The sequence below is a fragment of the Argopecten irradians genome, chromosome 8 (assembly GCF_041381155.1).
Source record: "Argopecten irradians isolate NY chromosome 8, Ai_NY, whole genome shotgun sequence".
Taxonomy (NCBI): domain Eukaryota; kingdom Metazoa; phylum Mollusca; class Bivalvia; order Pectinida; family Pectinidae; genus Argopecten; species Argopecten irradians.
In genome coordinates this window covers 37,927,622-37,939,699 of record NC_091141.1, presented here as the reverse complement: position 1 = coordinate 37,939,699, position 12,078 = coordinate 37,927,622, and the positions used below count along the sequence as shown (strand labels likewise).

The window sequence follows — 12,078 nt, the reverse complement described above, 5'->3', positions numbered from 1 at the left end:
GATATTTAGATAGTTGTCTATTTAAATCTCTGATGTATTGGTAAAAAGCAATTGAGATACAAATGTTTTGCAGAATAAAATCACCAGTTCGGCTGAGAAAGACAAATAGCTTATAATTTTCAAATATCTCTTGATAATAATTTAAGTTTATATTAGGCATCAAAGTTGACTAAAAATAAGCAAATATCCCTATTTTTTCGGATTTTTTGGGGGGTCAAGAATAACTCTTTCCCAAATTTCACGTGTTTTTGAATATTAAAGAATTTGGACTTGCTAAAATGGACTCAAATGGGGTTGCAAAATCGGGAGTCTCCCTCAAAAATAGGGAGGGATGGCAAGTGTGATTTTAATATTATTTTACCAGATAAATATTTCTTATGATTTTATGTGTCATAGTTTTATCAGAAAATGAATTGGTTAATAGAACCACAATCAAGATTAGTTTTAACAATATTTTTTATTAATTGAAAATAGAATAATTCAGTAAATAAGGATTTGATACCAAGCTAATAGCTTATATAAAAACTATTTCCTAAGTTGTCACTTGCATGAATTTTAGCAAAGTGCTTGATAATCAATTTAAGTTTTATATTTGGCTTTAAAGTTGACTAATTGAGCAAAATACCCCTTTTTTCTGATTTTTTCGGGGGGTCAAGAAAAACACTTTCCCAATTTTTTATTTGAGGCTACTTTTTTACTTCTATAAAACAAAGTCAGATCTGTATGAAAAACAAAGAAAAAATTCTGTTGCCTTTATTTTGAGGTACTAGTAACGAGTAACACCCTATTTTTACTGGACTATTACACAAGTTCGATGCCAAATGGTGGAGAGTGTAAAATGTCTTATAAAGCTTATATTGTGTTTTATAAATATACAGTATACTTGCCAACTTTTTGAAATTCCCTTGGGGTAATTTCACGTGTTTAAACTTTTTAAACCACAAGAAAGTCTACTAGTAACCCCCTATGAAGATTTTGACCTGTTCTTTATGATGGTGTAGTCAGATTTTTTGACATTTTGAATATTAAAGAATTTGGACTTGCTAAAATGGCCTAAAATGGGGGTTCAAAATCGGGAGTCTCCCTCCAAAACAAGGAGGGATTGCAAGTATGGTTTTAATGGTATTTATACAGTTTTATCAGAAAATGCATTTGGTTAATAGAACCACAATCAAAATTAGTTTTAACAATATTTTTATTCATCGAAAATAGAATAATTCAGTAAATAAGGATTTGATAACAAGCTGATAGCTCATAAAAATCTATTTCCTAAGTGGTCATTTGGCATGAATTTTAACAAAGTGTTAAAAACATAATGACGAAAATTAAGTTACTTTGTTAGAAATGATCCCAGTTTTTACTATTTATTCTATGTAAGAGTTAGGACATAGATGATAAATCCTTGGTATCAGCAGAAACATATACTAAGTGTACATATGTATATATGTTTCTGGTACGAGGATTTGATAAAAATAAAGTTATACATCGAACTATATAACTATATCCGTAAGGTCATGAAAAGGTATAGATTGCCATCACATTGTATGTATTTAATGTAAGGAACTATATGTAAAGTATGGATTCAGATTGTAAAATATATGTGGATAGCACCAGAAAAATATATACCTAGACGTAGATCTCTAATATATGTTTCTGATAGCATACTCAAAAATAATTACCTTTCAACAGACAGGTAAGGTTTATAATATGCATAAAGATCTACATTCCAACTTCCAATCATAAAAAACATTATTATCAGTCTTAGATAATTTTTTATTTAAATTTCATATTCACCTTTAGCAACGTTAACGGTCATACATTTGAAATGGTTATATTTCATACGGCACCAACTTTTATCAAGGGAGACTACTCCATCATACTTGTAGTATAAGGTGAAGTGTGTAATGTATGGGGTTTTGCTCCATAGATTTCTCTCTCTCTCTCTCTATAAATCTATAATACTGACACAGTATTCTAAGAGAAAAATGTCTGTAGAGCCAAGCACCTGTGGTACATGTTAAGTATACCTTTCTATATAGAAAAAAACCCAGAATATATCCATATGCACCCTCATACACCTTCCTTTCTCTGCCATTTTGTTCCTCAAACATAGATTATTTTCAAAATGAAAAAAATATTGTTAACATGAACCATCATAAACTTACTTTCTCTAAAATATGATTGAGTTCAATGTAGATTATTTTATTTGATTTACAAGTGAGTATACAATCTCTTTGTTTTTCTCCACCAATACTTGATAGATTAGAATGTATTATCAAATGTATTATGCCAAATGCCTTCCCCATTTCATGGTTTTGGGAGCATAAAGATGCTTAAGAGATACAGAGAAAGAGTTTTATACAATATATTATGGAAAATATGTACATGAATTAAAAAAGCATAAATAAATACATGTTTAACACTTTAATGTACAACTTGTGGAAAGTTGTTGGTATACATTTAGACTAGATCTTATAAAATCAATGGACATTATAGGTTCTTTTGCTTACAAGACAGACAAATTTAATAAATAAACTTGCTAAACAACAATACTACAGGCAATAACAAAATCAAGATATGATCCAGAGTCCAGAACAAATTACAGAGGACACTCAATAATCCAACTTGCATCCACACCAAAATCTGTCTGGATTATGAATTTTCCAGGTTGTGAGATTCCATTTTTCCTGATATTTCGATCCATACAGATTGTGAGTTTTTTGGACAATCTGCAACTGTGGCTTCCCTAGTTGCACAGGGACCTGGCACGAATTACTAACCAACAGTATTTATATAATATATATTATAGTATGGAAAACAAAAACAAAAAACCTCAAGACTTTGTAGTCTACGAAGTCTTGATTTTTTTTTATATATATACCTTCGCAAGGAACAGTTTTTTGGTTTTTTTTAACATAATAAAGTACATGTATCATATATATTAATACTGTTGGTCAGAAATTCGTGCCAGATCCCAGTGACTAATTGTACATACATTTAGTCAGTATATGTCTCTGCTGGAGTATGTCCATAACTTATTAGTCCATGGTGAACTCACCACATGAAAGACATTTTCATGATAAAAGTTTTAATGCCAAAATGTACACTTATCAACAAGAAACTTAACAGTATGTGTATAAAATGTCCATTTTAAAATGCCCAAGATTCCCCTTCCCCTAAGGCAAGATTGGGCAGGCCACCAGACTCTTATTTGACGATAAGAACTTCTCAGCTGAATTCTAAAACTAGATTACCTCCCCTATCTTGAAAATTAGAATCGAACATATGTCAAAATGACAAAACTAGGTAGAAGAATTTTAATGAAAATAATACTTGAGACTGGTGGCGAGCTCAGTATAATGCTAGATTATCTCCCCCTATCTTGAAACTTAGAATCTAACATGTCAATATAGCAAAAGTATTTAGCAAAATTTTAATGACAATGATATTTGAGACTGGTGGCAAGTCGATTGTCCTAGTTCTGAGTTCTAAAATTAGATTATCCCCCTCCCCCCTAGCTTGAAAGTTAGAATTGGATATTTCATAGAGAAAGAAAATCACCAAGTCAAATTTTGTATATTCTAGAGACTGGTGACCAGTTTAGGGCAATATGAATCGAACCATTGTCCTCCATAAATCTTTCATCCCTATATATTAGCACAGATACGTGTCACTGTTCAGATTCGTGTTTTGCTAAAGCTTCCGGTACAATGCTTCCAGATGCTTCCAGCTGGTCCTTGGAAGTGAAATCTAAAACAGAAGCAGTTTTATAAAATATTGATTGATCTACAAAGTAAAATGATAATAATTAAAGTTACATAATTATACAGTTTTTAAAACAGAAGCAGTTTTATAAAATATTGATTGATCTACAAAGTAAAATGATAATAATTAAAGTTACATAATTATACAGTTTTTTTCCTTAAGTTGTCGTTTCTTGTTTTGAGAATTTGGGGCCAGGAGTCTCATTACACATGCATTTGTATCTCATATTTATCCTTTCCTCTCTTTGGTTTGAGCTTAAAAAGTTAATTTCAAAGACTTTTAAGACAACTGGAAGATACAGAAAAACAATAACAATAGCCATATTAATATACACTGACCCCAAACCTGCTGTGACATCAGTTTCTTCCATATTTATTTCTGCCACAGGAACACCACGACTTGCTACAGACGGAGCAAACATGGCCGCTGGGTACACAACTGAAGAGGTTCCAACCTGTTTGTAATGGAAAGTAAAAGATCAAAGTAGTGAAAGTACTGAAACACCATACAAGACAAATTAGTTATCAGGCTGCGATTTCTCGAAGCAAAAGTGCAAACTTGAGTTAAAACAAAGTTCTGAAAGGTCTTAAGGTGTGTATAAGAGTGTGTATAACGGAGTATGTGTACATTTATGAAAGGCAATAATGATGATGATGGTTGATGATATGACCATAAGGATGATGATGATTTTGATGGTAATATTTCTGATTATCTCCAATAATGATAATGATATTCATGAGGATAATGCTGGTAATGATGATAATGATAAGATATTGCTACTGATGATGATAATCATGATGATTAAGATCAGATGTTGATACTGATGATTGATGACAAATGATTGCTCTTTGTTTTATACTACATGTATATATAAATACCTTGAAAAATAAACAATTACAAAAAACAACAAAAAACAAAAACAAACAAAAAAGTTCTGAAAGGTCTGAAAAAGTTTCCAGTGCATGACATTATATATTAATGTAATATGCCTATCTCCACCCTCAAGATTCCAGGGGTTACTATCACTGTCATTATATCCTCCCCTGAAATATGTCATAGAAAAACTGAAGGCTCTATGTACATCAAAAGAATCTAATAATAGTACACTGTGTGGCTTTGAAGTTGGGCATTACTATTTCTGTAATCTTCAAAGGAAGTCTCAACAGGCCTATGATTGGTCAATTTTTTTTTCTTAACTGCCTTCAGATTTACTATGACGTAGCCAAGAGGTGGATTCAAAGGCAGTGATAGTAACTCCATGGAGTATCAAGGATGACATGTCCCATGAAAAATGTATAGAATCAATGTAGAATATAGATACCACTAAACAGAGATCACATTCCTCCAGTTCTTTATATGCACTTTCTAAAACTGCCTGGTCCAATGATTCACCGAACCAGACCACATGGGGTCGTAACAGTCCTTTACAGTTCTCTTTCTTACATCTGCCAAACAGAATATTACAGAATATTAAATACAGAGTGTTTCAAAATCATGTCTAGACATTATTGATTGCTGAAATAAAAACCTAAATAAAAAATCGAAACATATTAAGAGAGTTTCAACAGGTCCAATGGGCTGAAATTACCAGGGTAAGGTTTTTTGTGCAAGCTGTAAAATGCTTTTATTTCTAACAACTGACATGGGTTGTAACTTACAATAAAATAATAAAGCATCCATAGAATTATAGTAGTATATTAAGTAAATGTAATTATACACGCTCTTGTAGGAGTTATCTCTGCTTGAAAAGTAAAAGTTTCAGATATTAATCAGGAACAAAGTGTTGGTATTTTCTTATAAGCTGCTTTCATGTGTAAAGAACAATTACCAAAGGTAAAAATCCTTTTGGGTAAAGGACAATTACTAAAGGTAAATCCTTTTGGGTAAAGGACAATTACTAAAGGTAAATCCTTTTGGGTAAAGGGCAATTACTAAAGGTAAATCCTTTTTGGTAAAGGACAATTACTAAAGGTAAATCTTTTTTGGTAAAGGACAATTACTAAAGGTAAATCCTTTTTGGTAAAGGACAATTACTAAAGGTAAATCCTTTTTGGTAAAGGACAATTACCAAAGGTAAATCCTTTTGGGTAAAGGACAATTACTAAAGGTAAATCCTTTTGGGTAAAGGACAATTACTAAAGGTAAATCCTTTTTGGTAAAGGACAATTACTAAAGGTAAATCCTTTTTGGTAAAGAACAATTACCAAAGGTAAATCCTTTTTGGTAAAGAAAAATTACCAAAGGTAAATCCTTTTTGGTAAAGGACAATTACTAAAGGTAAATCCTTTTTGGTAAAGGACAATTACTAAAGATAAATCCTTTTTGGTAAAGGACAATTACCAAAGGTAAATCCTTTTTGGTAAAGGACAATTACCAAAGGTAAATCCTTTTTGAAAGGCACTCTTTGGTCCTAAATGTTTAAAAGAAACTCATAAAGACAAGGGAAACAATAAAATCACAGATAACCTCTACGTATTTATAATTTGACACTAATTATAAAACAAAATTTACCTTGGGAGTTTTTCTACAGGTATGGCAGCATCTTTTGCCTCTGGATTAGGTTCCCTGTATAAATGTAAATCTTCATATATCAATGATAACCAAAGCAGCTGATTAGCGATTAATTTGACTATTTCTTATTAATAAGTAAACTTGAATTCTCTTATACCAAATGAAAAATTTATACATTACTAGTATATGGCATCATTTTGGTAATTTTTCATTGTTATAAGAAGAGCAACAGAGGCTGACTTAAGATGACCAAACGAATCCCCAATTCGTTAAGGGCTATTGGACGACACTACACTCAATCTTGGGATATTTGAAATCCAGATGCACTTCAATTTTCTCCCACAATTAGTCAATTAACGAATCTGGGTCAATAAATGTGCTTTTATGATTTATAAATCATCTAAGATTAAGTTAACTCAATCACCCCTTCAGACACATTTTAACTCTTCCAAAACAATAGCTGGAACATTCCATTATAACATTACAGGGGTGTATGAGTAGCTACTCACCCTTTACCAGCCAGGGCTGCACAGATAGGACTATCCCTGTTGACTGTCACTTCTTCACACTTTGTACATCTGACCTTGAACAGACTTCCTGTAGCGATCCAGTAATAGCAAAATGATCAGATCTAATGTCAAAGATTTTTAAATTTTCTTACAATGAGTCTAAATGAAATAAAATAAACACACAGAAACATGTACTCATTTGCATATTACAGATATTACAGAGTTATTTTCCCTTTGGTTAGGTATTCTTGTTACATCATGTTTTTAAACCACCATGTTTTTCGGATTATAAGTGGCATCTGAGTATAAAATGCAAAGGTATTTATTTTTTTAATTCAGGTTTTGTACATGTAAAGGACACACTGGAGCACAAGTCGCAGCCAGTACTGACTGTAATCAGTATTTAGTAATCCGTATTGAAGATACAAATGTATCTAAATACCCGACTCATTATATAATAATTGTCTGTAATATGTATACAAATGCTCATCCTAAGTGTCAAACATGTATTTTTTTTACCTGAAAGTTTCAAGGTCAATGCTTTGGCAATCTGATCGAGCCATCATAATTCCAAATCTCATAGATTATTCATGAAACCAATTGTGTGTCACCTTACTAGAACCATACTTCTGTATTTTTACACCTACCATGGAGTTCAAGGATGTTATTAGTTCCGGCCCGACGATGTAGCTCATCGATATTCTGTGTAATGACAATCACACGACGATTCTGCCCAGCAAGTCTCTTTTCACATTCTGCTATGGCGATGTGGGCCTGTGTAAAAGTTAATACACTACTACTTTTATTGGTTTTGTTTGATTAGTTCAACGTCCTATTAACAGTCAGTCATTTAAAAGATGTACAAGGTTTAGAAGGCAGCAAAAGGTGGAGTACCCAGAGAAAAATCACCAACCAGTATGTTTCAACTGCCTCATATAAGATTCATGCAGCCTTGCAGCCCAGATGAGAAGGGCCTTACTATGAGATAGACCAGGGGTGGACATAACGACAGTGTAAGTAACCCCTGGAGTTTACAGACCACAGGAAGATATTACGACAGCGAGAGTAACACCTCGAGTTCACACAGTGACATACCTTATTTGGTTCCTTTGAGTTCATGACCTCTCGTCTGTGATGGTAGAACTCCCAGACCAATGAGGGATCCCTGGCGAAGGCTTCTGGGGTGGCTAGTTGCTGTGACACAACAGAACCTGATATCATTTACCCCAGAGAGAGCTTGATCCACTGACAACATTTGTTTTGTTTGGTCACATGATCAGTGTTACAAGGTCATGTGATTAGGGCTGGTATTGGAATGTCTAAAATGATGTGATACATATTGATGATACAGTGGACCTCTTTTTCAAATTCAGTTGACCATTGTGTTTTGAATACTGTGACAATACAAGACAATTCTATAACCTGGAAAAAATCTATCAAACATTTGATTCTGTTTAGCATCTGTGTTAATTAATTTCTGTCAATTCGTGTTCTTAGTTATGAAAAGGCATTTCTAATACATCTAGGTGACACAGATGTATTGAAATGCTCTTACTTGCATGATGTTTTAGAATAAATTTTGTTAAGAATTTCCTATTTCTATAACGAAAACAGTAGGCTGAGTTGTTAAAGCCATGCAGCTCATACATATATACAATATATGCAATATACAATGCATCAATATATTGATCCAGCCCTACATGTAATTGGTAAGGTCATAAGATATTCAGTTAGCACTTTACCATGATCGCTCATATATTCCATCTTCAGATTCAAACACATTTCTGTATCTTATAACATAGTATACCTTTATTCTTAGATGAAATTTAATTAGTTTTATATTTTTGCTGTTCTCAAACAAAGTGTGAAAATATACTCCAAATACACTGAAATGTATTAACTAATTTTTGTATCAATCTTAAAATTAGCAAAGTAATTATTATTATGTATAATGCAGTCTAAAATTATTATACCATCCACTTTTTATACAGAGTTATTGAGGTTCATTGGCTCAAAGCCTATAAATATAATAAAGATGTATAATTAACCAGTTCCATCAAAACCTATTGGAGACTCAATTGAAAAGAGTTTATTTCTAAGTTCTACCTGAGCTTGCCATTTGCGCCAGAATCCACCAGCCCCTCGGAAAGTTGGAACTCCACTCTCTGCACTAACGCCTGCCCCTGTTAGTACAACTATGTGTTTAGATTTGGAGAAATGCTCTCTAAAATCACTCATGCTGGAGCTGGGTCGTCCCTTTGGCTGTGGAAAATAAAATCATAAATACACTTAATACATAGTGCTTGATCCATAACTGTCATCTTGACAGGACTTTCAGAATTAAAAGCTTTGTGGTCAAATTTGATAAAAGGGATATCTAATCCAAATTGGAATTCCTTCTTGGCACTCTTTTTCCCCTATTCAGACGTAGAGCATTCAGGTAGTGTTTGGAGGTCAGGTTTGAATCCCATGCTGGCCTCTACATTTTCTCTTCTCCTGTTACAAACTTTGCATCCAACTAAAATACTCATAGTGGTGGCCAATGAGGGTCTCATATGTCTTCAGTGGCAAAGACTTTAAAAAAGGAGGGAGGAATGCAGCAGGATTGGACTATTAAAAGTCGATCATTGGTGACAAGGTAACTCAGTGGTAGAACATTCAGCTAGTGTTCGGAGGTCCCAGGTTTGGAATCCAGGTCTGGCCGCTACATTTTCTCCTCTCCTGTTACGTTTATAATGAACACTGATGAACAGATTCATACTGACAAAACTAATTACATCCTTGATACTCCAGGGGTTCCGATTACTTACGATCTCTACGTACATCCCTGAACTATCTCATAGTAAAATTGGAGGCAACAGAACAGAACAGGTAATTTATTTGTTTGATATATATACATCAAATGAGAAACGGTACATTGTGTTTGGCTGTGTGGCTTTGATGTTGGGCCTCGCTCTCTTGTAGGCCTGTGGTCGGTTCAGCTGTTTTCCGCTAAGATAGTCTAGGGGTGTAGTGTAAGTGATCGAAACCCCTGGAGTATCGAGGATGAACGAAGCATTGAAAAGTGATCAAGTTATATTTCGTCGAATAATAGATGCCTCATTTAACCGTTTATACAAAGTAACTATGCTGTCATATCGCTCAAAGTTCGTCTGCGCCGAAAATAAAAACCATATAACGTTAGGCCTATTCTTGACATATAACCTTAGTAAATCCCAGCATTGCTCCGAGTCTGTCAAACTCTGCAAAGATGTCCTTTTGTGGATTTCCGCTCGCCATTGTCGTACGAGGAAGTAGACGGCGTAGTGACAGCCTGCAGTTTGATAGAATATTCATCCGAGCCAAAAGTTTCCTATCGAGTGCCTTTCGAGGCCTACTTTCGATTTTACAACAGGATGTTGATTACACGTGATAATCAATTAAACGAGTCCGGGGCAGTCTGGTTCCGGACAGTAGTTGATTCATTGTCTACTGTAAGTTTTATTATGTAGATCATTGTTGGGCATACATTTACACGTGGATGAAATGCGCGAGCTATATGCAGCCAGAAACATATATACATATATATAAATGTATATATGTTTCTGTATGACATCAAAGTTACAAACATTTTATTTTGATGCAAGCTAACAAGGCTTTGTAGCTTGCATGATTTACAACATATGACAGCCAGCTTCAATAGCAAAGTTTTATGTTCATATCAAGTTTGTTCGAGTTGTATATTGTGGATAACTTTCTCCCTGATAAAGCTTACAGATAAAAAGCTTACATGGATTTAAAACACACGTGTACATGTAAAGTAAATGCAAATCTGGACGGTAAAGTGCGTTTCGGACGAATAAAGTCCGATGCGGCCTTAGATAATATGACTTGCGGCTTTGGACAATGCACAAATTAATATTGAGAATTGTTACCTCGATCAATATGACCCACATCCTCGATGCTCCGGCGGTTACTTTCACTGTCTTTGTATGTCTAACTGACAGAAATCTTCCGTCCATCCGATAACCGTGACCTAATGACAATTTTTTACGTCCCACCATTAAAATTAACTGATCAAATATATCAAGCTTATATGTACAATGGAGGTTGGTCTATTTGCATCTAGCAGTGATAAGTATAGGAGAAACACCTCAAACTGTGGAATAGTCAAGATAATGAATTTTTCGAGGCCCATAAGGCCCGTAAGGCCCGTAAGGGCCGAGAATTATTCATAATCTTGACTATTCCACAGTTTGGGGTGTTTTTCATACTTAAAACATGGCACCGAAAGTCACTGGTACTCTCCACTATTACACTGGTTATTGTTTAACTATCCCACAGTTCCAGGTAAACCCTTACAACCTATTTAAACCTTGAGACCTAGGCCGTTTTCGATTATGAGGTTTGACTGGTTGGACCTAGTTGTTCGTTTATTTATGGTGATTTTATATTGTTTTCAGACGAGCTCTGACAAAGCCCTTACAGGCCTGTATCAAAAACTGCAGGTCCGTCAGGATGTATACTTGAAATAATGATTTTTACAAACGGTCGAGCCGGTTGTTCCGAATAAACGAAAACGGCCCTTCATTACCTCACTCGGAAAACAAGAATCATGATTTACATGCTTTTTTTGAAAGAATCATTTAAACTCACACTGAAACAATTTACTCAGTTTAGTTTTCACAGTTCAACATGGAGGACCATACATAATATGTAGCTCTGTAGATTTCTGGATATAAATTTAAAGTGATTTGGGCAAAAATCTTTTCCCGTGAAGCACAGCCCTTAGGGAGCTAATCAAAATTTACAACAACAACAACAACAAAAACCCAACAAAATATTCCCATATTTTGGATCATAATACTATCGATGCATATAGAGAAAAAGTGGCGTCGTGTGGCAAAAGGTTGTGTTAAGGTGTCGGGATGTAAATTTGTTTGATAGATGCCATTTTTATGGAATATGAAGTGATTTGGATAAAGAAATATGGAAAAATCCTGTCTAGCATTGCATCTGTCATTTCATTTTGGCAGAAACTTCGGCATTTGTTAATCTTCTCTCCTCTGAATTTGTTAAAATGAATTCTTTTCTAGATTGAGAATACAGAGGCTGTGAAAGAAGTGATGATATTAATTTTTGAATGAAGTGATGAAAATTGTATACACACATATATATATGTAATTACAAATACATCATTTGACATAAGTTTATCAAATATATCATGACAACGTTGACAAGTACATGGGTTAATCTTTAATCCGTCTCTCCATGGATTTAGTGAATGAGGATGTATTTCAGACTACATGCTAAG

At 34.0% G+C, this 12,078-nt stretch overlaps 1 protein-coding gene across 1 annotated transcript; it reads right to left on the bottom strand.

The window, feature by feature from the left end:
* Positions 1-1,749: 1,749 nt before the first annotated feature.
* Positions 1,750-10,192, bottom strand: LOC138330288 (NAD-dependent protein deacylase sirtuin-5, mitochondrial-like). The gene is given in 10 exon segments (XM_069277785.1): positions 1,750-3,727; positions 3,729-3,750; positions 4,104-4,219; positions 5,087-5,210; positions 6,277-6,330; positions 6,786-6,873; positions 7,433-7,559; positions 7,881-7,979; positions 8,892-9,047; positions 9,990-10,192. Coding segments are annotated over 10 exon segments (975 nt in total). The 5' UTR covers positions 10,122-10,192; the 3' UTR covers positions 1,750-3,670.
* Positions 10,193-12,078: the final 1,886 nt, after the last annotated feature.